This window comes from Cupressus sempervirens, chromosome 7 (genome assembly GCF_028749045.1).
Source record: "Cupressus sempervirens isolate cs-2001-9-10 chromosome 7, ASM2874904v1, whole genome shotgun sequence".
NCBI lineage: Eukaryota > Viridiplantae > Streptophyta > Pinopsida > Cupressales > Cupressaceae > Cupressus > Cupressus sempervirens.
The window spans coordinates 610,508,309-610,535,453 of NC_143124.1; the positions used below are offsets into that span (position 1 = coordinate 610,508,309).

The 27,145-nt window shown below is 35.0% G+C and overlaps 2 protein-coding genes and 1 long non-coding RNA gene across 3 annotated transcripts; 1 reads left to right on the top strand and 2 right to left on the bottom strand.

The window, feature by feature from the left end:
* The first annotated feature begins 1,339 nt into the window (after positions 1-1,339).
* Positions 1,340-5,873, top strand: LOC149548203 (uncharacterized). The gene is made up of 2 exons (XR_016354001.1): positions 1,340-3,166; positions 5,088-5,873. It is a non-coding gene; the product is annotated as an uncharacterized LOC149548203 (long non-coding RNA).
* Positions 5,874-11,128: 5,255 nt separating this feature from the next.
* LOC149548204 (cytochrome c-type biogenesis protein CcmE homolog, mitochondrial-like) lies at positions 11,129-12,609 on the bottom strand. The gene has a single exon (XM_089792250.1). The coding sequence runs from the start codon at positions 12,607-12,609 to the stop codon at positions 12,280-12,282; it is 330 nt and encodes a 109-aa protein (XP_089648376.1). The 3' UTR covers positions 11,129-12,279.
* On the bottom strand, positions 11,697-13,083 carry LOC149548205 (uncharacterized). Its single transcript, XM_089792249.1, has one exon. The coding sequence runs from the start codon at positions 13,081-13,083 to the stop codon at positions 12,643-12,645; it is 441 nt and encodes a 146-aa protein (XP_089648375.1). The 3' UTR covers positions 11,697-12,642.
* Between the last annotated feature and the right edge of the window lie 14,062 nt (positions 13,084-27,145).

Here is a 27,145-nt window from a genome sequence, read left to right on the forward strand (position 1 = left end):
ATTATTGTGTATTCATTTAATAAATGTTAACAAAAATAAATTTATCGAACTTAAGAAATGAGCAAATTTTACTAATTTGACAAGTATATTATTGTGTATAACATTTTTATGTTTATATCTATTCATTTAAAAAATGTTAAAAAAATAATTTTACCGAACTTATTAAATGAGTAAATTTTACTAATTTGACAAGTATATTATTGTATATTCATTTAATAAATGTTAACAAAAATAAATTTACCAAACTTAAGAAATGAGCAAATTTTACTAATTTGACGAGTATATTATTATGTATAACATTTTAATGTTTATATCTATTCAATTTAAAAAATATTAAAAATAATGATTTCTTATTAATTTCATTAAATAAAATAGATTTATAAAAAAAATTCTCTTTACAATAAATTGAAATAATTAACCCAATATAATAATATATTAAAACAAATAAAATATATTAAAATAAATAAAATATATTAAAATATAAACTTAAATGTATTCCAATTCCAATATTGTACAAACAAACAAGGGAGTAACATATTCCCAATCAAATACTATGCGAACCAAACAAGAATGGGATTGGTCTTTTCCATTCCCATTCTCCATTTCTATTCCTATTCCAAATTTCCATTCTAATTCTCTATTCTTACGCTTGCAACCAAACGGGCCCTAAACAATTTTAATAATCAGATGTGATGAATCAATTATTAAATGCAATTTTAAATAAGTCTAAAATGCACTTTAACTCCTACTGAGACAAATTAGACATAAATACGGAAACAATAAATTATTTCACAATATTTATGTTTATCAAATTTAAAATGCAATAATGATCCAATCCACTTATCTGAATATTAAAATATTTATAAAAAATAAATGAAAGATATTTATAAAAGACACAACTCAATAATAAGTTAAACTCTAATGCAAATAGAAATGAATGCGCTTACAGATTATGCCCGAAAAAATTATAAGTAGAGACATTCCTTAACAGGATAAGTAGCAAACTTATCCGAACCAAATGAAATTGACTCAAAAATCTACCATCCACATGCTTAGTTCAACAAGTCACCCTTTTGCCGATGAAAAAATATAGTATATCATAAGATAAGCTAAGAAAAAGGCTCAAATCTGAAAATTGAATGTTGTTCGTCTCATTTGATATTACATCTTATATTTATAAGTTTTGAAAGGTGTTTATAAAACATAACACCCGTTCATACCAAATAACCACCAAAAAATTAAATTTCTGACTAAAATAATCGGTAGTTAAATAATTTTTAGGCTTGTATTTTATTGGGTGTATATTTTCTCTCAAACTTCATTGAAGACTATAGTCGGAGAAAATCAAAATTTCCTTGCATCTCTCCGTTAATTACCGGCCTTTAATCCTTCTATGATTCGATTTGGTTTGCTTGGTTCGAACTCTGTTCCTCCACGATGATTCTTCATCCTTCAATCTGAAACGACTCCTTCCAACGTGTATCTCCAAAGGCTTAAAACTTTTGCATATCTGATTTTTGTTTTAAATCTGTCTGAATTTTCTCTGTCAGGCCTATACGACCCGAGCCTTTATCTTCATGGAGTTGGGTGCAATCCTTTCAATTCCGGCGTGCATTTGAAGACCTGCAACAAAAATATAATAAAGTTAGATATATATTTGTTATATACGACACAAAGCTCCCACACTTTGGCATATCTCGTGGTGAACGCTAGGGCACGGCTCAGGATCATTTGCTTTAGGATTCCTCTTAACCCCCAGGTTACACTTGCTGCACTACTAACGCAGGCGCCTGCGGTGAATAGATACGTGAGCAATTCTGCTGATACAGAAAAAATTGTGAATCGTCCAGCCCTAATCTACGCCTTCAGTATTCCTTGCTGGCATTATTGTTGTATCTTACCATTTCAAATATTAAATAAGTATATAATCGCAGCATTACAACAGTAATTCTTCTTCAAAGAGTCTACGAGCATATTTTAGATAATCATCTAGAGCATATTCCTCCATTTCTACCATTCCAGTAGCAGTCTCACATAACTTCTCTTTTTCACTGTATAACTGAACAGCCTTTAAAGCACAGAGAAAACCCAGATTCTGAAGACAATATTCAACATTTGCTCTGATGCTTTTTGCTTTGCTTTCCTCAAAAAGATGATGCACAGAAACCAATTTGTTTTGTAGGGCTTGATGTTCAATTGACAAGGAATAAAATTTAGTTATTTGCTTTGGAGGGTCTGGAGTCGACTCAAGTTCACGCTTATCTTCCACTGTAATGGTTTGAGCATCCAAGATTTCTTCAATTTGTGTTATTTGTTTCTCACAATCACTGCTGGAAGAAAACCTCTTTTTTGTGACCAACGATGCGCTCATTCCAAATATTTTTGGTTTTTGTTGAGACGTTTTCCTCATAATTTTAGCATATGGATGATGTTTGCTTGCATGATGGCACTCATCGAAGATCATGAGGTTGACTTTCTCTAGGGTTATTGAATTATTATCCAAGCCATCAAGTAAAATCCGAGGAGTCATCACAAGCACCTCATTCAATGTTGCTTCTTTCCAGTCTTTTACTGCTTTCCCTCCAATATAACATGCCGCTTGCAAGTTTGTATGTCTTGTTATATATTCAAATTGCTATTTGACTAATGCAACTGCAGGTGCTAAGAATATTACCAGGCATTCCTTGTGCTCCTTTTGCAGGTTTTGAGCAATATATTTCATAAGGAGAACTGCAATATGTGTTTTTCCGCACCCTGTTTCTAGTAGAACAATTGTGTTCCTCTCAATAGCTGTGGCAAGAATCTTCAATTGATAGATTCTGCTGCCGAGTTCTTCCATGTATCGTTAGTGCTGCTGCGCTTGATTTACTAATATCTGAAATTCGTGAATGGATCAGGTTCCTCCTTTCAAGATAGCCTGTCTGCACCTTAACTGTGAGAGGTTTCTCCATGGTTGCAGCAGCAGCTTTTATGACCTTCTCAACAAATCTTCACTAGAATGATGTCTTAATAATGCCCATTCTGAAGCTTGTCCCTGCAAAAGGTTGGAACACATTGCCATTTCGTGCCACAAGTGATGTCTGCTCCTAAAAGCTTGCATAATCTCCTGAGAGGAAGATTTCTAACAATTGTAAGAAGTGCAAGATACAACTTTCCTCTAAAATCTGTGAGCTTCTTCTCCCATATATTCAATTTGGCATCTTTACCAGTTTCAAATGTATCAAAATCAATCTTTTTTTTAGCATTTTCAGATTGGGATTTGCCTCCACCTTCCATACAATCTGTTTTCTGCTGACTATCATTTCCATCATTTATTTGACCAGCTCCGATATCTCCTAAAGCAATATCATCTTCAGATGCATTGCAGAAATGGTTTTTAATCATGGAGGCTGGTACTCATAAAATATGCTCAAATGGACGCCTAAAATTTTGAATTTTTGGGCTCCATCAAGTCCTACACTACCCTTAAGTTCTCTCAATAGACCCTTCTTCCAATCATACTTTAAATGATGTTAAGTTTTTTAATGTTCAGTTCAGGAAGAAATGGAGCTATTGCAAAAGACAGTCAAAATTAAAGACAGTTTTACATTTATGATTCATATATTGGTATATCGAATTGTTTAGGAAGGCATGAACAAGGTGTCTCTAGATTCCACATCAAAATCGTAAACAACTGGATTAGTGAAGTGTATATACTAACCTCCAATTTATGTCACAACCACCATTGTTATTGTCTTTCCTCTCAATCCATCACAATGCCATAGTTGGAGCTTTCTAGCAGATGATAAAGTGTAACCAGCCAGAGGCATGTAAACATCTCTCCCAACCATTCAGGTTTTCTGTGGTCAGCTAAAAGTGTAAGGTCCCGTCCAAGTAAGGACTAGAAGGATCGTTAATTTGTCTACAATATAATTTGATTAGAAGTAAATATTAATTTTGTCATTAGAGAACATTATATGGCTTATGCAATAACATGATTAGGGAGGATCCTTATGTGACTTGCTATGATTAGTATTATTTAAATAAGATTGACTTATCATTTGTAACCATCTGAATATTAGGTGCAAATATGCATGTGATACTTTGTATAGTAGAATCTTGCTTATTTAATTATTGTGCAAAGTTAGACTCAACTTATGACAAACTGTAGATTTTGTTCATACAATTGACACTGATTACAAATAGAAATGGTTGGACCTCTTTACATATGACACGATAGTTTATGAGACTGGTAGCATTAGACCAAATTCACACTATGATGGAATATCTAATTTATGTTAACACCTTGATTAACTAACATGAGTTACCTTATGGGTAAACACCTTATATTGTTCATCTTACCTCGTCATGATAATTAGATAGTTTTTGCTATTGAAATTATGGCCAATTGAATTAAATAGATATTTTGTTGTGATGAATACATTTTACATAAGGTGATTGTGAAAATGGAAATCAAGTTTGGGTTATGTGATTATTGTTTTGAAGTGAATTATGCATCATTTATTTTAAAATAAAGAAGTACAAAAATGATTAGAATGTAGATACACAGTGAATATTAGTGATACTCGTTATGTTATTCTAAGAGATGTTATGAGTTGATTCCTATAATTAGTGAGAGTAAGTACCTATGCTTGATGAATTTTTAAGAAATTTCCAATCAATTTAAATGAAAAGATCGTTGATGTGAATAATAATCTAAATATGGGAGTGATGACATAAAACATTGGTGACTTATAGGAGAAAGTCAATGGACAAAGGGGTAGTATGTAATACCCCATCTCATTATAGATTTAGACTCAATGGTAAGAACTTGACTAATGTATGTGTAAGGTGCTATGATACATACGTTATGAATTATTAATGTGGCTACTATTCTTGAAAATGTTGTAATTAGAGAAGCATTTATAGTAGAATGAATGATACACATTTGTAAATAATTTTTCATAGACATGATTCTTAAGAAAATGATGTTAGAATATGATGTTGGTCTAATGTGTTGATCTATGGTTCAATCAAGGATATGTATTAATGTTTACAATTATATGTTTATAGATTTGGGTTACTGATGTTTAATTTGAATTGTGCAGAGGATGATTACAAAGACCTTTGAAGAATCTATGCCAACTCCTATACAATAATCAAAGTCTATCTCCATGCAAAATTCTTGTAAAATCGGATGTAAACTAAAGTTGGACTTTAGAGGTGTTAAAATGGACCCTAGAGTGCATTTTGGGTTAAAATGACCTAACCCACTTATACTACCTAGGGTTGGGGGTTAATTGAGGGTCAAATCATGGTTAAAACTTACATTATGACACCTCAAAAGGGCCCCACTTCAAATGTGACGACAATGAATAGTGGGAGACAATGGGTTATGACACATTGATAAGAGAGTCATGTGCCTTCATTAAGAGGGAGGAAGAGTTTGGAGGATGGACCATTCACCATTGTTGGAGATGAAAAGGGGAAGTTATATGTAGAATAGGAGAATGGAGAAGGGGAGAGATGATGGTAGAACCAGTATGAGGAGAAGAAGATCAAAAGGGAACTTGAGAGAGAGACGAGTCTTTCTATCCCTTTTCTTTTGTAGTATTTCTCCTTGAGTTGGATTCATGTAAGTCTGAAATGTGTAACAAGTGTAGTTTAAAATATTGTTCTTGTATCAGGAACTCACTCATATGATAACATTTATGATCCTTAGATGCAGTGAGTTCTTGCTTGGGGGTATGGCTAGGGCACGAGAGGCCTCATGATGCCATTAATTGGTAGGGTGGAAAGCAAGCATTGTTTGAGTATTTGTAGTTTTCTTTGTTGCATCTTGCAAAGAAATGTAAATGAAACTTATAAAAGCTAAGACTTGTTATTTGATTCAAGATTGTGTATATGACTCTATGCAAAAGAGAAGTTGTGATCTTACATTTGTGATGTATGAAAGGTTTCCTATTTGAATACAAGAAAACAAAGGAATAAAAAAAGGTAGTTTTGTGTCTTATTAAGATTTATATTTGAAAGACTTTAAAATGGAAATCTAAATCTAATGCTCTTTCGAGTTGAATAAAATTAGTTAATCAAAGTTTCATTTTCTTATAGTGCATATCTGAAATTTGTAGTGGAAAATAGTTATCTAAATCATGCCTTCTTTAAAAGAATCTATGTTTTATTTTGGGTAAGAAAATATGGGCATGACAGAAAGTTATATAACCCCACCTTCAAACCCCAAACTATATATCTGTTGATTTTACAAATGAGACATTCAGGAAAACACAAAATCTGATTCTACAATGTCGAAAACATCAAATAAAAACAGCTATAGTTTGAGTTCCTCTTCACGCTTCAAAGTGTCCCCAACAGATTCCCCTCCCACACATTATGAAAAGCAACAGAGATGAAGCAACACCTAAACTTCCACAATCCTATCTCTGTACTCCTAATATAATCTTCATTTCCACCTCCAGATAAAAAGACCCCCTCCAAAACAATTTTAAAAAACTTTGTGAGCACGGGCACATTTAGAAGGCAAATGAGTACTCCTAGGAATAGCTCACTAGATTTAAAAGAAACTTACCACATTTTTTACTAGAAATCTAATTGTGCTGATAGCCATAGATCATGACTCATGAAAAACTCAAACCGCTCTATTTCACAAAGGATTTGGAGTTCGGCCAACAGTACCAGGTGCCATCAATTGGAGTTTGGCCAACAGCAATTGGAGTTTGGTCACTGACAATATCATAGGCATGATAAAACCCTGATATCAAAACAAAAGAATCATTGGTTTCAATTTTATACATGGGTTTCAATTGTGGGCAAAAATAGACTCAAGTATAATCACTTGCAGCAAAATATATGAATCGATCATTCAAAAACACCCTTATATTTGTGTCCTATTGCAGTTAGTGCTTTCCAAGCGATTTTTCAATGCATTACACATTGACAGCTAACAGAAGTCCAAAACTTGAAATTTTTAAAAAAAGTATCAGTTTTCCACAGTCCGTAAATTAGTAGTTGCTCAAGCTTCTGAAAGAAACAAAAATTAAACAATTTTTTTAAAAATTTATCATAGATCAAAATTTTAATTTCTATGACAGTTAGAGAATGACCACAGGCCTGCCTACACCCCACAGAATAGATTTTATAACTTTTGATATAGTTTATTGAATTTATTTTTAGTCTATAGTGTGTATTGAATTTTAATATTGTTCTAAACATAGAGGAAATTAGTAATATGCTCCATAAATTCAGTAATAAACATGTTTTTGAGAATGTTTGATAAATTTGCCAAGCTTTTCCCCTTGTTTTTGCAGAGCCCTGAGATTTTGAAGCGTTTAGGTCAGCCAAATAATTGCAAGGTCCAAGTTTTTCAACTTTTCCTTGAACCATCTCTCCCCAAAATACCAGTCCATCTGAATGGTGTCTTGCTCATTACAAACTCCTCCTAAACAGTCTTCTCCCACATGTATCTTCCCCTCCATTTCTGTTCATGCACCTCCATTAGCATTGAACTGTGGGCTTTCAAATCGAGAGGGAGAGGGGGTGGTCACCACTACTACCATAGCCATCCGAAAATGGGGTGGTTTATACCACACTGCGTCCCATAAATCCTGCAATAGATTCTAGAATTTTCAAACAATTTCAATCAAAATATTTAGATGCCGACAAACAAGTCCTATCAGATGTCATATTCTCATAATGCCTTTCTCTGGGTTGGTCATCCCTCCCCTTTTGTCCTCTCAAGGGCAGTGCTTAATTAAATGTTCTAACAAGTTCAAAACTTTTGTGTTCATTTCCTGATCTCCCTTCGTGTAAGATAAACATTTTGCATTATCACTACATTACCACTTCAATCAGACAAAAAAATAATCTAGATCTGGTTAATTTCTGGTCAAGGTTTGTGGTTTGGTCCATAATGGATTCACTCTGGGCATGTGATTTTGGATTCATATTCAAACATTTAAATCCATGGCCCAAAATTGCATGCCCTATATGTCCAATGGTGAATCCTGGCCCAAACAGTAGAACCCCAATTTTGTTTTTGACCATATAATTTTTGTTTTTATACTCATGTTTCATGAAAGAATGAAATCAACCCCAGAAGCAAATTTTTTTCCTAAGTAGCTGATCCTGATTCTGGTTCAGGTTTGGATTCAGATTTGAGGGTTTGGCAAAAAAAAATTGGGCCAGATCCCAATTCTGCAGGTATGTATATTGACATTTACGAATATATATATATATATATTCATAGATTCCATACATGTAACATGTCATTGCTCATTCATCATTAGTTCAAAACTTCAAACATATAATGAGAGTAATAAGAAATTAGAAGTGTGATTCTCATCAAATGATAAATACATAATTATCAATATATGATTATATCATATTCATACTTTGCAAAGGTTTCAAAATGTCATTACATGCTGAAATTTAAATCACACACCATATTTCAATGTTTCATATTTAAAAATTAAAACAGTCGACTTAATATCCAATTCCATATTCTTCTTCATCATCTCCATTGGAATAAAGGAGAATGTTTGGCTCCTCTTCGACTTCATTTGAACCAACAGCTGTGGCACCTGCCATGTCACGTGAAACAGTTGCCTCTTGATCATTTATAGAGACATGGACAAGTTGTGCAACTGTGGCCTCTAAATCAAAACACTGAGGGACTGGATCTCAATTCTTTGTCGCCCCCTCATTGTAGCGTATGAAGACCAAATCCTCTTCTTGAGAGATGAATGCATGACCATCAAATGACTTTAGGCAACCTTTCTTGGTCAAATTAGGGTTTAAATGGGTCATTTTAGGGTTGAGTTTCACTTTAATTTTAAAGATATTAAGTATATATAACAAAGTCAACGTGGGCCTCTTTTTCCTTGCCCAGACGTCTGGATTCCGGAGGATCCTTCCAGAGCCCAACAGGATTGCGGAATGGAATCCAGATTCTCTATGGATTACGTAGTGAGGGATCCACAGAGAATCTGGACCCCATTCTGAAATCCTGCCGGGATCCAAGAGATTTTCGAGAGGGATCTGGACGCAGAGAGCATTGGATTTAGAATTGGAAACTTTTCAGAGGGATATAGTATCTCAAATTTTTTCCCATTAATGAACAATGACTTATACAATGTCGTGACAGTTAGGAAGTCAAGAATAATGTGATTGGTGTCATCATTCCATGGCTTCTCCTCCTACTAACCTCTCCAACCAATGATGGTCAATGAGCATGTGCATGAAAAATATGGCTTGTATGCTGCTCTATCACATGTATGGCTTATCGGTTTTCCCTCCTTGACCCCCTAGGCCCCAGTTCAGTTCAACTGGGTATGGCTTTGGGACGAGTTCAGCGCAGGAACAATTAGGGTTCGACATTGTATCTTTGGGGTTAATCCCTGACAATCACAAGAACCAGTGTGAATTTGGAATATACCATATGTTTTGATTAAGTTACAATTTCAGATTTTTTGTATTTCTATATCATGCTCACTAGGGGACAGGTGTACTTGGAGATGCCATAGACTGGTACCAATACCAGTGTGGCTAATTTTCAAAGATAAGAGACAGGTGCTTGGAGACAGTATTTTTTAAATATAATTAAAAATTTCCAGAAAACATCATGACATGGACAATTGAAAACAAGAATAGTGAACAATAAACACAAAATAGAAAAGGCAATATCTCTTTAGGCTATTACAATGATATAAAATCAGTCATACAACTATTTATGACCCTCTGAATAAGTCTACACTGTTAGTAGATCCAATCACTATAACTTTGCATGGATTTTTTCCATTCAAAATATCAACATAAAACATTCTGGAGGCTTCCTTTATTTGTTTAAATTTACCTTCCTTTTGTCTTCTAACGTACTCTCTCCTACATTCTCTGGCTAGAGATGTCAGTATCTGGTTGGGAGACTTTGGAGATGGCAGCCAAAAGAACCCAATGCATCGAGGAATCTTTGGAGATGTCCCTGGTACTGGAGATACATCCTCATCTCCAAGAAGCATTCCAGGTCATGGGAGATGGGTCTCCCAGTGACCATGTTTAAAATATTTTTAATTCACAAATTTATGATATGTAATTTGAGGGTAATGATTTACAAATTTATTTTGATGCTGAACTATAAATATCCATCATGATATTTGAATTCCACAAATTGATGATGAAATGACATACTGTATTTCGTGTGTGAAAAAATTATGGTAGTCTTGTTTCACATATGTATGATATGTGGCATTATAAACTTAGTTCCTGTTTTTAGGCTGCAAAGATGTATATATTAATGATTTTTATATGTTTTTTGTACTGCCATTCCTAAAACATATCCATCCCCCCAAAAGTTTGACATACCAGCATACCAATCCCAGCCTGGTGAATATCACACCCAACCTCAAAAAACTTTGTTGTACCAGCAAATCATACCCATATCCAATTCCAATTCAACAGCTTAGAGCACACCCCCACACAAAAAACATGAATAAATCCATGCACACATTATGCATACACAAGCACACAAACAAAAAGGTTACAAATTTACGTACATGGAAACTAAAAGAGATTTACAAGTTTACCCACAAATTACACACTGTTAGCACTTCTATTAAAACTAAAGTTCAGACATACAAGTTTTAAATGTATCAAATCATTATTTAAAGAAACATATTCATTGATTCAATTTGAGCAGTAGCAAGCAACTAGAGATTTCTGATTTCACTGCTAATGTTTTGATCACAACCAAGGTTTGAAGGTGACAGAATCATAACTCAATTTGTAATGACAACAATGAACATAAATTTCTTACTATGCTTCTCATATGACATGCAATTGATTTCACCTGTTTAAACTGTAAACAATCACAATTTGGCTCATGCCTAACCTTTATGATTTCATTTTATAATTGTCTTCTGTCCTACAGGTGTTGCAGACATAGAATTGTGTGTTGATGGAAAAGGGTAGAAAATGTACGTTTTTGTTCAGCAGGAGTGCATATCATCACATAGTTGTTTGCAGTTATAGAATTGCCCATAAATGAAATGGGTAAAAAGTTAAAAACTATATGTTGCTACTTCGCAGGAGTAAACCTTTATTCCATAGTTGTCTGCAGTCATTCAACAACTTTACAATCTTTCCTAATTGCATGCAGTCACACAATTTTTCATTAAGAGTAGGAAATGTATGTCTTTGCCCTTTCATTCTACTGTTTTACACGGTAACAACAATTGTACAGTTTCATTCTATAGTTGTATGCAGTCATTCAAAAGTTGTACAACTCTGTCCATAATTGTATGTAATCATACACTTGGCTTGATACAATAGCAATTTATTTTTTGCAGACCACGGAGGGGCATCTGGCCATCCGAGAGATGTCCCTGGCTCTAAGTCCCCCTTGGATGTTATGTCATGAATCTCAGATACAACCCTGGTTTTCCCTTGTGACAATAAGCATTCCCTGCCACTCAGCTGTACCTGGGGCAGTGGGGTACAGGGAGAAATGCCCACATAACTCTGAAATAAGGTTTTGTTCATTGTTCAAAGTGAAAAAAAATTTGTTATGGCTACAGTGATCAGAGGACTCTTTCGTGATTTCAATTGAAAGATCGAATTGTAACATATGAATTAAAACATGAAACTGCAATAATCATAACGAACTTGACAAGTACACCCATTAGAGATCTTTATGTTCCTCAACCAAGTGCAAAACACATAATGTTGTTTTTATTATCTTTTAATGTAATCCCCGAAACTTAATCCATCTGGATTCCAAAACAGAATTTCTTGACTGCTATTTTTGGCTTTTAGTGCCCCTCACTCACCAATAAGATGCAAAGAAACTGTCAGTAGCGCCTTTATTTTGCAACAGTATCATTAGATCGTGGGAATTACAATAACCCTGAACAACTTATATAATTCTGCAAAACCCATTTGCGGTTGGCTAAGCAGGCGCCAGAAAGTCGTTTACACCATCAAATGGGCTCCTTTGATAAATCATGATTATTGATACGGCTGCTGTATCCCATTCACCAAGAATCTCAGCCTGATTACTGAGACTTGGCAGAACAGTTTAAATAAAAGAGATGCAAAAATAGGGTATTGGAAAAAAGCCAACGTTTTTGAACAATTGGCAATTACAGCAATAACAGATTTTCTCTAATAAACAATTTGTTTATTCATTGATCGATGCCGAAGTAAGAAACCGGAATATCTCTGATTGTATGCCAATTTGGTGAACCAGAAAAGCCGTCTAAGAGCTAAAAAACTATTGAATTGAAAAGGGCATCAAGATTGCAGTTGCTCTGGAGAAGACGAATGGGCGGCTTCAATGGCAGCACGGTTGTTCTCAATGGCAGCAGCGACCTCTTTGGGCATGTATTTCTCGTCGTGCTTTGTAAAGACTTCGATGGCAGTGAAGTAAAGCCCCAATGCCCTAGCTTTTTCCGTGACGGGCCGTGCAGAGGAAGAGGAAGAGCATGGGCGTATGAAGCCCTCGACGACTACAGAGTGGCCCTCTCTGAAGAGATCGGGCAGGGCGCCCTTGTGGCGCACCAGCATGTCCGTGACCAAATCAGTCACCACAAATTCTGTCTCCGTGGATGATGCGGGCTGCATCACGCTGCCCTCCAGCACCAACCCTCCCAACCGCTACTTGTTCTTCGTTGGATCCCTGCTGAACTTTTCCAGGGCGTCCGTTGGGGTCACATAGAACACCAACTGGTCCTGAAAGCTGCCCAAAACAACGATGATGAAGCCCGCTACAGCACTCATAGAGAGTGCATACATCCACAGCCTCCGCTTCTGATTGCTCCTCGCTCTCGCACCAATGTCCACCTTGGGGATCCCTCTGCCCCTTCCGACAACCAATGTCGCCATGCCTCTCAGGCAATCTCCTCCTCCTCTCATGATCTGCCTCCCAATTACGTTCTCTTCTTCTCTCGTTGCAGCCGCGCCTACGCTCTTCTTCAGCTGCTCTGCTAAATTTTGAGAACACGAGGAGAAAGAAATGTGTTGGCGGGGCTCAAGGAAACAGAGGGAGATAGATCTGTGGAGTTGTTCGCAAGCAGAAGAGCGACCAAGGATATTCATTTTTGGGGATTGTCAGCTGCCCAATCAAACAAATTTCGTTTCACAAAGGAGAGCAGCTTCTTCAGCTGCTCTGCTAAAGTTTGAGAACACGAGGAGAAAGAAATGTGTTGGCGGGGCTCAAGGAAACAGAGGGAGATAGATCTGTGGAAGAAATGTGTTGGCGGGGCTCAAGGAAACAGAGGGAGATAGATCTGTGGAGTTGTTTGCAAGCAGAAGAGCGACGAAGGATATTCATTTTTGGGGATTGTCAGCTGTCCAATCAAACAAATTTCGTTTTGCTCTGCTAAATTTTGAGAACACGAGGAGAAAGAAATGTGTTGGCAGGGCTCAAGGAAACAGTGGGAGATAGATCTGTGGAGTTGTTTCCAAGAAGAAGGGTGACGAAGGATATTCATCTTTGGGGATTCTCAGCTGCTCAATCAAACAAATTTCATTTCACAAAGTGAAGGGAAGGGGTTGTTTTCTAGTGCACTACAACACTATGTCATAGTTTTTGGATTTAGGCGTCCCTACCTCCCAATGAGATTTGAACTTGTGACCTCTCTTTCAAGAGTACAAGTTCTCCACCACTAAGCCAACTAAAACTGTGATGACATGTTAAGCTGCCCTCTCGAAAAGGGCAAACATCTGAAGAGCAAAGTGAAACACGTATATTACAAATGGTTTTGTCTTCCAAACTCTTCTACGGGTGTCACGAGGGGCACCCAAATTGACTTCAGAATCATGGAAGATGCAAAACATGTTGTGTCATGGGCGCGTTATGCTATAATTAGTTACATTCAGGTCAATGTAATAAGCCAATCAAATCCACAAAGCCTTCGAATCCCTGCATGCAAAAACCTGTCACAGAAGAAAAAGACGAGAAGAGGCAAGGGTTTTGCTAAAAAAATGAAGATAGAAGAAAAGTTGCTCTCAAATAAAAAATGTATAAGAGATAATGAAGAAAGTACAATGCTCATCCTTATAAAGGTGAGATAGAAACCCTAAACTAAAAAGCTAGGTTGCACAATATAATTAATAAAATATTAAGTATATGCACCTACAAGATAGCTTAAGAAAACTAGAATAATAGGCAAATTAATTAATTAAATCAAAGTGATTTAATTAATAAGTGCAAACAAATAATTACTCTAACATATATAGCTATGGATTTTTATTACTTATTTTTATTGATGAACATCTCCATATTAAATTTTATAGTGATGAAAAACAAATAGTATAGTATATTTTCAATAACAAATTAATAGATTGTGCATTTATAAGGTTAACGCTGGGCTCCTATGGAAGGGGGCTTCCTACAAAATAGAGTAGAAGTCACTTGCTACTTTTTAGGGAATATTTTAAAGCTAGCGATCCCATGGTTTATGATACTCAATATTTTGGCTCCGAAATTTCAGGAAGATGTGTATTAAAAATAAGCTGAAATTTAAATTCCCTCTAAAACTATATTTTAATTAAAAAACTAAAATTTAGATTATTGACAAGTGGAAAAAAATATTCCTAAGCTGGTGGGGCTATTTCCAGCCCCACCCCTTTTTCACCTACTTCCTAAAAATGAGGGGCTTCTACTTTTTAGGAGAAGATTCTGAATAATCCCATAGCACAACTATATTTTGCTCATGAGACCACCTGCTTCTTAAAAAAGGGAGCTTAAGCCCCCCTCATGGGACCAAACCCTAAGTTTATAGAAATGTAATTTAGGGTTTAGGTGTTTAGTTTATTTTGAATAGTATCTATTGTTCAATTTTTCAAGGAGCAATTTGAAAGTCATTCATTTCATGACTATTTAATTTTAGTACTTATTTTATTTTTAATTGTGTTTTTTTAGTAAAATTAGTATTTTTTTTCATGTATAATTTGGAGGAAAGAAAGGCAAAATAAAAATAATAAAACGAGGAGAGAGAAATAAACGAGCTATCAAGAATTTTTTCAATAAGTTGTTTTTTCTTTCAAAACTTAATTTCATTTCCTAGATTTTGGCTACTTCATTAAAATAGAGGAAGATCTTGAGTTGTCATTTTTTCATAATTGAATATTTGCATGGGAGCAATCTAACTGCTCAAATGTGAGAAGGAAATGCACTAAAGAAATCACATGGGGACATGGCTATGTTAGATGGAGGATCCTAATTACCAAGATTCTATTAGTCATTGGTGGGGGCGGTGCCTTATTTTGGCCTTTTATTTGGTGAGGGTGGCATCATCTTCTTCATTATCCTTTGGAGATAGCTAAATATAAACCAAAGAGATGGCCCAATGTACAACCAATTAGTCTCACCTTGAAGATAGTGACCAAAAAGGTTTTCATCTTCCACGAGTAATGAGGTCCCTAGGATTTTAAAGCATGAGACTATGGAAATGACAATCATGATCTCCACAATTTTTTTGATACCACTGCAATGAGTATTTGTTAATGCTGCCCTAGTGACATGATAAGATTTTTATAGAAACACTAAATTTACTTTATATGTTTATGGTTATGGTAGGAGGTTAGAAGATACCATAATTGTGATACTCCCATGTTGAGTTTTGAGTTATACTTCTATGATGTAGTATACTTTCATATATGGATTATAAACTTTGAAGATTTATAATCCTGCTAACTCATATTACGCTTGTATTGCCACTTGATATAATTTGTAGAGATTCATGTTATGTTGGTCAGTGATGCAAGTGTGTGCAGGAACAAGTACTAAAAGCCTCCATATTATCTATTGGTTCGGAGATGGAAGCATGGTCCATATTGGCACCTTAAAACTAGAAGTCTTGTTAGGGGAGTCGGCTACCCACTTGGGAGCTTGGGGATTTTTATTCTCATTTGGTTTAATGGTGTCTTAGTTACATATTTATTGTGATTTTAGTTTAATGTTTGGTAATCTTAATATATATGTTTACCCGAGTATATATGGGTGCACACATATATACCTGATTGTGTGTGTGTGTGTGTGTGTGTGGTGTGTGGATTTATGTATATGTGTGCATGCTAATGGTTCGGTGTGTCTTCTTGTACAATTATATTGCAATATCTTATAACTAAAAGTGCAAGAGAAAATAAATAAAATGGATAGGAGAAATTAAAATGTTTAAGAGATTTAAACTCTGGACTTCCACCCTTCAATTTTACCCACAACCAACTCACCAATGTAACTCTTCATGAAACATAGAATGGAAAAATGGTTTTAACCCATGACATAGTAAGACCAAGAGATTGTAAAATGTCACAAGATTTGAACCCTTGATCTATTAGGAGATGGTGAGACTTAACCAATATGCTACAATGCATATTTGGACTTGAACTCTCCTAACAATTTAGATTTACCACCAACTAGTAAGATATATTAAATGAATTTGAAAAACATAAACTAATAGGTTGAATTATTAAATAAAACTTTAGTTGTTGGCTACAATGAATGCAACCATTCCAACAGCAATGGCTTCCTATAAACTAGGAACATTCCCGACAAAAGAATAATGAAAAAGATAAGAGGAAAAAGCTACAGTAAAACAAATATTATTGGTGAAAATTTCTATGAGTAAAAAAAGGAGAACCTCTGGAAGAAAGGAGGGAGCCTGAACATTTTGAAAACTTAGGAGAGTAACCAGAAGATGATAGGAAGCTTGGCCATCCTCAAACTCCAAGGAAGAACAAGTAGGCCAAAGCTTTATATTATTTCTCTCTTTGTCTTTTACGATCTTTGTCATAATAAATTTAATTACAAAAAATGTTTTCTCAGACTAAGGAAATATTATGTTCATCATGTGGTTGATTGTCTCCTTTCCCTATGTGTGTGTAATAAGTTCATGATATATCTCTGAATGTTGATTTTCTTCTTATTGGGACTATGTAATGGTTTTCTTGAATTGAAATTTTAATTTGAGTTTGGTAGAGAATTCAGCTTGGGATCTTAGCCCATAAATGTGCTCTGAGCACTCCTCTATCCAAACTAGGTCTGGCAGTTCCATTCAAGCATTCCTTATTTTTTTTCAACCTTTTGTGAATAATGCATAGGAATATTGTGCATATGTGCAATTATACTGAGAATATGTGCATCCTTGCAAATGCCTGGATGCTTGTCAACTTGTCAGTTCAAATGCGTTGTTTTGCCTGGCACATGTGCCATAATATCAAATGTGTGATTATGCTTAATAGATGCATTGTTAGATACTTCATAGAAGCATAGGTCTAGTGAATTCCACATAGATGCACCTTACTACTAGATGAAATTGTAGATTTAACAATAACACAATAGTAAGAAATAGATGCATAGTTATAAGAAACAAATGCATAGGTTTATGGTTTTTTGTCATGATTACTTATTATTTGATACATTGTGGTCTATTTTCTGAGTTGGTATGGTCCTATTGTCATTTACTATTTAAATAACTTCTCTAAGATGCATTAACTTGTGTTATTTCTATATGACATGTTTTATTTGGTTTTGGAGTAGGGTAGGAAACCCTATGGGAGTGACCCGTCATAGATGTTGGGGCCTAGAAGTGGCTAGCAAGAGATCCTATGCATAGAGACATGTGCCTTGCACAGGATGACTCTATAAGTGAGTTGGATAACAAGTGATAACATAATAAATGCATGGGTTGGGTATGGATTTCACATATTGATCGAGATTAAGGAGTAGTGTTGGAGTACTCGGAGATAGGACATTCTGTGCAGACCATAGTCCTTAACTTGGGGGAAAGATCCCAACATTACTAGCCCCTGCATATCCTATTGGAGTACTCGGGGAAAAGATATTATGTGTGGCATAATGGTCTTTAACTTAAGGGAATTATCCCAACACTGTAGGAATGTATGATGACACTCACCTAGATTTGGTTGATTCCCTCACTCTTATTTTTGTACATGGTTTTTTGGGGTTTTGTTTTTACTCTTTCACTTTACTTGGGGTTGAGCCTTAGTACCATCCTTTAGACCTATTAGGATCGTGGTTTTGTCTCCTAGCTCAGGGGAGTGGTTCCACATGGTTGGATGGAAAACTTGAGGCTTGTATGTGGCTTAATGTTTGGGTCTTTTTATGAGGATGCTTATGATATACTCAAAGATGATCCATATTATTTTACCTGATGTATTAAAAGGATATAAAATGTATTTTCTAGAAAAGGCTTTTTGCTATAATAAAAAAGCTATATAAAAGGGTAGAGGGTATCTTTAGGAGAAATAAACGAAAATAAGAGCATATTCTATTATTTCAAAGGATGAATGAAGTCATGATGATGCTATGACATTGTATATTTCTTTGTATTTATATGAATGCATGATGAATAAAAGAACTATGTACTCTTCATAATGTCATCAAATGAAAAATCTATGATTTGGTTTACATGTGCAGTTGATGGTATAAATCTATTTCATGTGTCTTTATTGGATGTCAAGTAGACATAGTTGATTATAAGGATTAGGGTATTAGTTCCTTATTTGTAAATGTATTTTGGGATGAATAATGTATCATCATAAGTAGGCATAACACTAATGTATGGATTAAATTAAGTAGTAAGGATTAATGTTAGAAATAAATTAAGTAATATTGAGTAAGGGAACCCTATAAGGACTTTTATATCTATGCTTAACTGAACTTATCAACAAAAATTTATTCAAAGAAAAATTTACTCATCAAACTTAACAACTTTTGGCTAACCCTTTTGGGTTACCTAGAGGGGCATTACAATTTGCATCCATACTGATGCCCTCATGGGAAGGTGGATTTGAGAGGAACCCAAGTAATATTGCATGGGGCATTTCCATAGTGGTCCAACAACTCTCAAAGATGAATGACTTCAAGTGCATCCTTTTTGGCTTGCACCAAGATCTACATAAGGATGTTAGAGAAAATGATCACTTATATACAAAGAAAATGTTTATCAACACCACCATGAGAAGGAAAAAAAGAGCATCGTTCTTATCTTTCCAAAAATTAAAGAAAGCATATTTATTACATCTTAGATTATGACCCTTATTTAACCCAATTAAACTATTCTCTAACAAATGGAAACACTAGTGGTGGAGAAGAGGAACACAAAAGTTTTTCGTAGAAGCTTATGATTTTCAGGTAATGGAAATTTGTAGGCAAGATGGTTGTACAATAGTCAAAATGTGGTAAGTTTTTAGAACATTTCTTAGAGATCGCTATCTCAAGCATGGAAGGCTTTGACAAATATGAGGAATTGTGGTTTTGACCCTACATCAGATAAATGGTAAGGACCAACAACATGAGAAATAAAAGATTATGCCAAGATGCAGATAGGTGGCTCAGTTGATTATAAGAAAATCAAATCAAAGTTTTGGCACCTAACAAACTAAGGAACCACTATGGAAATGATAAAGGTAAGTAATAGTTGTGATCAATCAAGAGTGATTTTTATACTAGTGGATAAGACAAATGAGTTGAGTCAGTCTATTTATATAGAGAGATTGATTTCATTAGAAAATTCAACTAAGAAAAAATATTTAAAGTAGTCAATGTAGACACCCAAATATGATCACATAAATTTGTAATCAAATTTAGTCATCTTCTAAAGTGTATTTTAATTAAATATTAAATATTAAATTATTTTAGTATTATCCCCTAATTAATTAATTATAGCCTAGTTAATAAATTAAATGACAATCAATAGTCTAATTTATTAATTGAATCCCCCTTCCTCTATTGAATTAAATAAATACACATCCCATTTAATTTAATCACACATACCCTCTCCATTTAATTAATTTAATTAATTAAATCCCTCCAACCACAAACTTGTCCTCTAAACCAATTGTTAGCGAAACTCAACCCATGCACCAATAATTACCCTTTTAATTAAATTATTTATTTATTTAAGTAAATTCACCCACCAACCTTTTCTTTAACAAATTCATCCATCTCCCACATTATTTAGTTAACTGTTCCACCTCACCCACCTTAATTGAGACACATCACCTCCTCTTCCATGTCTAAAATCCCTCTCTAGATCACTTGCACAAGTCAAGGCACAATTTACTCGTCCTAACTCAAGCCCAAGTCTTCTCTTTATGCCACATCTTTGTCTTCCACCTCTAAACACATAAGTCTATCTCCTCCACCTATAATAGTCAACTAAAGCCTATCTCACACCTCACTTAGTTAACTATCCATCAAGAATTCTTATCTCTTCCTCACCCAATTTCCTATAGATCGAACCCTTTTCTCCTCACGAATTATCCACCTTTTGAGTAATTTTACTAGCGAAATTTGGGAGAGAAATAATACCAAAGCATTATTATTGTTATTTAGATATTCATGCATCCATCTACCAACTCCATCCATTGTTGAAGCTTGATGGTGCAAGAGTACCAAGGGTTTTGGTCAAACCCTAACACTAATTTTGGCTTGTATGTGGCCTTGGCCAAGACACAAGTGAATAAGGACTAAAAGAGAGTCCTAAGGATGTGTTTAGGTCTTTAGATGATCAAGCTAGACATGTGCACAAGGTTTGCTTATAAATTGTCAAAGTTGTCATGTAGTTGCAAAAGTTGCTCATGTAGGTCAAAGTGGGTCAAATGGTAAAATTGAATCCAAAATTTGTGGAAAGGTGTTAGGAGTAGTTAAATATGCTAATGGGATCATTCTAGACCCATTGAAGATGACATGGAGGGATAAAAGTGTTAGAATGCAAAAATTACAAAAGTTATCAATGACAACATTGATAACATTTGCACAACCCAACCAAGAATCAACTGTGGAACAACTCAAATAGTTTGAAAATGAGCACCTAAGATATATAAGATCATTCCAAGTCATAGGTGAAGGTTGGAGTCTCATTGTACAGATTGTGATGAATGAAAATAAAAAGTTAGACACAATTCTTGTCATAGTCATGTTGAAACTCGATCATCTATACCTTAATGGATTGATCTGAGTGTGTTCTTTGCATGTATAGTTAGGACCTCTTATCTATTTTCATGTCCTACAATTTTAATTCTGGTTTAGGTTTTTTGATTAGCTAAATAAAAATCTTCTCTCTATGACTGGTTTATTGGTCCATCCAGAGCAGTAGGCATAAAAATGACCTTAGCATGAATTTATGAGGTTGGAATTGTATGACCTTCTAGAATATGCTAGGGCACTCTGTAAATACTATGAATATGCAATTTAGGGCCAAGGTGTATTGTTTTACTATTTTTTGGCATCAAGACCTACGCGATTTTAGTGCTACCCAACTAGAGTAGAAAAGGAAGGGTTAAGTGATTGGTCTATGCAAATAATGACCATGGAAGTATGGAGTGATGTCTAAGGGAGTTTTGATTAGGATTTGGATGGAAATTAAATCCTCTTACTTTTTGTTTGGAGTCCTTGAAGTTCATCCAACACAGACAAGCCTAAAACCCTTATAAATAGGCTTATTTCTAGGATCAAGGTGTATAGATTGATTGGACACACAAGACCTTGAAAATATTTTAGCTCTTTGAAAATGGTATCTGGAACTCCACTTAGGTTGGGCCTTGTTAGGGAAGTTTTGGAGATATTGGTTGAAAACCCTATTAGGATGCCTAATTAGGGATCAAAAGGCTACTAGCCCTATTTGAAGAAATCAATATAAAAACCATGAAACTTGTGACTAAGGAGACCCCAAAACTAGTTGGAATGACTTTTTTAGAAGCTCTTCCTTCTCATTTGGATTTGGTCATGACTATGGACTGTTAGAGGATGACTTATTGCATTGACTCCTATTGACAAAGTGAAGAGAGACATACATTGGTAGGGAGGTCCTTGAGGGGAGGGGAGTAGTAGGAGAGATTCCCGTAGTGTAGGGTCTTGAAGTGAACCCTAGAAAGGCCAAAAGAAGATCGAGCCTTGAAGGTCCTTTTTGAGATTAGGACAAGGGTGAAAGACTTTCCCTATCAAATTGGTATAACAAACTAACAATATTTGGTTAAGTACATGTCAGAATTTGGTGGTGAATCAGTGGGTGAGACAACCATGGTAATTAATACAGAGTTATCCAAGGAAATGGCAGAGAAAAAGAAGGACAATAGACTCCTAAAGGAATCCATAGAGGCTATGAGAACTAAGTTGGATGAACTACTGAAAAAGTCAAGGAAAAAATAAAAAATAGTGCATATAAGGGTAAGGTAGTGGATGAAGAGGATGTGATCTTTGAACTTGACCCACCATTATAAGAGGAACCCTTCCTCAAGGTCATCAAGGTATTGGGTGGAAAAGATTTGGAAGGGATACCATTGTTTAGTGGGAAGATGGATCTTGAGTTAGTAATAGAATGGAGAGGACGCATGGAAAATCATTTAGAATGTGAAGGGGTTATAGAAGCCCAAAAATTGAAGGTAGCCAAGTCAAAATTGAGAGGACCAGACCTGACTTGGTGGAAATTTCTTCAAGAAGAAAGAGAAAAGGAAGGAAAGAATCCAATAGCTAGTTGGGAAGCTATGGTAGACAAGGTAAGGGAGAATTACCTACCAAAGGATTATGAAATCCAACTTCACAAGAAAAGGCAAAAGCTCAAACAGAGAGACTTAGGTGTTGCTGCATATACAAAAGAATTTCAAAAGTTATGCCTTAAATCCAAAGTTCAAGATGAAGAAACCATCAAGGTAGAAATATATTTGAGTGGTCTTATGTGGAGCATACAAGAAGAAATCAATCTTCTATCCCCTACTACTATCCATAGGTGTTATCAATTAGCACTCAAAGTAGAGGAGAAAATTAAAAAGAAGGAAAACTCTAGTTCAAGAGGTAGAGGAAGAGGAAGAGGAAGAGACTCCAAAGGAGGCCATAGAGGTGGATTTGGTGGAAGAAGTAATGAAAACAAGAATCAAGGCAAGGAAAAGTTGACTAAATAGAGAAATGAATTAGGGGTTAGAGGTAGCTTTGGCAGAGGTAGAGGCTTTAGCAAAAGTGGAAGAGACAAATTTGAAAGTTTTGGAAGAGGTTCACATTTTTCTAGTATGAAATGTTACAATTGTGGTCAACTAGGCCACCCTGCCTATAGATTCCTCGACAAAGCATCATCTTCAAAAGGTGAAAAGAAGGATGCACAAGAGGAAGCTAGTAGTGCAAAATGCCTTGAAGTAAATCTTGATTTAGAGAGTGGTGAAAATCTCATGTTCAAAAGGGTGTTGATCAAAGAACCTAGCAAGGGGGAACCTAAGAAAAGAAAGACATTATTTAGAGTCAAACGCAAGATCCTTGGAAAAGTGTGTAGAGTCATCATAAACTAAGGATCAATTGATAATATAATATCAAAGGAGGTAGTTCAAAAGTTGAAGCTCATCAAGACACCTCAAACCCACCTTACAAGTTGAAAAAAGGACTGAATGTTCTTGTCAGTGAATAATCTTAGGTTGAGTTTTCTATAGGAGGTTACCAAGACACAATTCTTTGGGATGTTTTACCCATGGATGCTTTCCATCTACTATTAGGTAGGCAGGTAGGTAGGAGAGATGGGTTGAGATTATTAGGCCCTCAAGAAGGATGTGGTTACTTATAAATTAGAGTCTCTTGTTGAAGAAGGAGTAGATACACCAATGGATCCAAATGTGTTTCTAATGATTGGGAAGGAGTTTTTACATGACCTTAAAGAAGAAGATGGGGTTGGATTTTCTATAGTTGTGAAGCCTAAGGATGAAGAAAACTCAAAACAAGCACCACTACATGTAGAGGTAAAATAATTGTTGGATCAATTTAAAGACATTATCAGTGATGGGGCACCATTAACACTACCTCCACAAAGAGATATAAGCCATCAAATTGATTTTGTACCAGGGGAATCATTACCTAAAAATGTTACATACAAGATGACACTCATCAAAATAAGGATATTGAAAGACAAATCCAAGAACTACTTGATCAAGGCCCAATCAGAAAGAGTATCAGTCTATATGTTGTTCCAGTTGTTTTGGCACCAAAGAAAGGAGGTAAGTGGAGAATGTGTACTAATTCTAGGGCCATAAATATGATAAAAATTAGGTATAGGTTTCCTATTCCTAGAATAGATGATTTAATGGATTTTCTTAGGGATTCTAAATACTTTTCTAAAATAGACCTTACAAGTGGGTATCATCAAATTGTGATGAAAGAGGGGGATGAGTAGAAAACAACTTTAGTTATGCCATTTAGCCTTACAAATACACCTAATACATTCATGAGGTTAATGAATGAAGGATTGTATAGGTAGATTTGTGGTGGTCTATCTTGATGATATCCTCATTTTTAGCAAGACAAAGGAAGAACACATGAAGCACCTAGAAATTGTACTAAGGAGGTTACGTGAGGAAAAGTTAGCTATCAATCTAGAGAAGAGTGAATTCTTGAAACAAGAGCTTGTGTACCTAGATTTTGTAGTCTCACAAGGTGTCTTGAAAATGGACCCAAGAAAGGTAGAAGTTATCCTCGATTGGCCCACTCTAAAAATAGGGACTAAAGTGAGGAGCTTTCATGGATTGGCTTAGTTTTATAGGAAGTTTGTTAGGAGATTCAATGAAATATGTGCACCTATACTAGACATCATCAAGGGAGGAGTCAAAACAAAATTCAAGTGAAGAAAAGAGGCTAATGAAGTGTTTGAGAAGTTGAAACAAAAAGTGGCTACACAACCGATTCTAGTGTTTCCTAGCTTTGACAAATTATTCATTGCAGAATGTGATGCAAGCAACATAGTTATGGGAGCAGTCCTAAGTCAGGAGGGAAGACTAGTAGCATTTTTCTGTGAGAGATTAAATGATGCTAAGTCTAGGTATTCATCTTATGACATAGAGCTCTATGCATTAGTCCAAGCCCTTAGGAAGTGGAGACACTATCTTTTTCCCAAGGAGTTCTTTGTTTACATAGATAATCAAGCTTTAAGCTTTATAAACACTCAAGAGAAATTGAGACTCAGACATATTGGGTGGATGGAGTTTCTTCAAGCCTATACATTCACCATTAAAAATAAGAAAGGGAAAAATTTTAAGGTAGTAGGAGGCTACTCACTATCTAAGAGATCCAACTACAAAGCATAGGAATTGAAGAATTTAAGGATCTATATGGAGGAGATGAAGACTTCTTAGAAGCCTATAAGGTATGCCTCAAGTTTAAGAATCGATTTCATAGAAAATTTTACTAACTATACTTTGCAGAATGGCTTGTTGTTTAAAGGTAATTAAATATGTGTACTAATGAGTCCTAGTAGTGCTCTATTTTCATTAGTCTTTTCCCTCATATACCCTCCACCTCTTTGTCATAAAAATCCATTTTGCTAAATTATTGGTAGAAAAATAGAATGTTTAGTACCTCTTTAAAAGTTGGAAGAATAGCTCCTAAACATAAAGAATTTGTTTTATTAATAATGTATTTTGCATTCCAAATTGCTATAGGAACTATATGATGAACGAGAGGTCTCATGGCGAAAGGAGGTTGGATGTTGAAAAAATATGTTGTTGTTTTGCTTTGTAAAAACTGATGTTGCCATTTTGAGGCTATAACTCAAAAATCATTAATTAGATTTAGTTTTATTTGATTTGTAGTTTTAAACTGATTGCCAGTGGCCAAAACAAACTTATGTAATTTTGGGGTTATGGCCTGTGGTCATACTCATTTGATCCAAACTCTATTTTTGTACTTTTTGAAGCTATATAAACTCATGCATGATCATAAGAAAATAAGCTTGATATCAATATAATAGAAACTTTTTTTTCAATCACTCTGTATGTTTTTGTTCATTGATTTGGAATTAGAGTTATTGTAGTAAGCATGTGCTAGCCTTTCCCCTCACCATGAGAACCATAGGAAGGCCCCCCTCTTGGAAATCCTACTAAGGTCATTTCAATTTGTATTATGAGTTTGTGTATTGTTGATTATGCCATCCATTTTTATTATGAATTAGTTGTAGAGGAAAGATCAATTGTGTATGTGCAAATGTCTTTGGTGAAAAGGAAATGAAACTCGTATGATTTATGTTATGAATTTAGTCACATTTTGATTGTTTAAAAGAATTTGGACTGTTGAGTTGCATCCATTTCTATCCTACCACTTTTCTGATCATCATTCACCCATTTAATCCCCTGTTTCAAAAATTGCCAGATCACTCAACTCACATCACACTTTCTATCATTTCCCTTATCATCCCCAAATTTCCTGTCACATATCATTACCACAAACTTATGATTGTTATCAAAAAACTCTTGTCATAATTGAACTTCCTATGGCAAATAAATTTCAACTTAAGCTTCATTTCCTTAGAACATTTAAAGATTAATTTTTTAGTCTTTAATCAGACATATTCATGAATGATAATGCTTAATATTTAATTGCATGGTGTGGCTTTCATGTATAGTGATTGTTATTATTAGTAATAAATTAGTGTAAAGATATATTTTAGTAATTGTTTGGTTGGAAATTATTGGAATATATATGTGTGTGTGTGTGTGTGTGTGTGTGTTCCTCTTTAGTTTCATTTGTTGAACTGTGAATGACAATCAAATTAATTAAAAAACATCTTAGTTTGATTTCCTATCATTGCATTCATAACTACTTGATTTATTATCTTTATCCCTTGAGAAAAATATGTGTTATATCTCTCTCAAGTTTACGAACCCTAGATTGACACTCTTAGGGTATTTCAATTCAATTACGTCTAGAAATAATCCATTAAGTTAGACTCCAACATTACCCAACATGTACCCAAGGGATTAATGAGGGAAAACCTCATTTAGGAGAAGTATAATGGGAGCCTTAGTGGCCTTTTTTGTTTGAAAAAAATATTGGACCTAGTTCAGAGCTATTATCTATGGTCAAAAATGCAAAAAAATGTTAGGAGGTATGTTGAAAAACGTGTGATTTTCCAAAAGGAAGAACAAGCATCATCCAATGCAGGATTATACCACCAACCTTTTCTAACTCCTAATAGACGATGGGAGTATCTTAGTATGAACTTTATAGTGGGTTTACCAAGGACAAACACTGGTTATAATAGTGCATTGCGGTAGTAGAAAGATTTAGCAAAATGAGTCACTCCATACCTTGTAAAGCAACTCATGATGCTAGCTACATTTCTCATCTCTTTTTCAAGGAAGTGGTGAGGGTTCACGGTTCACC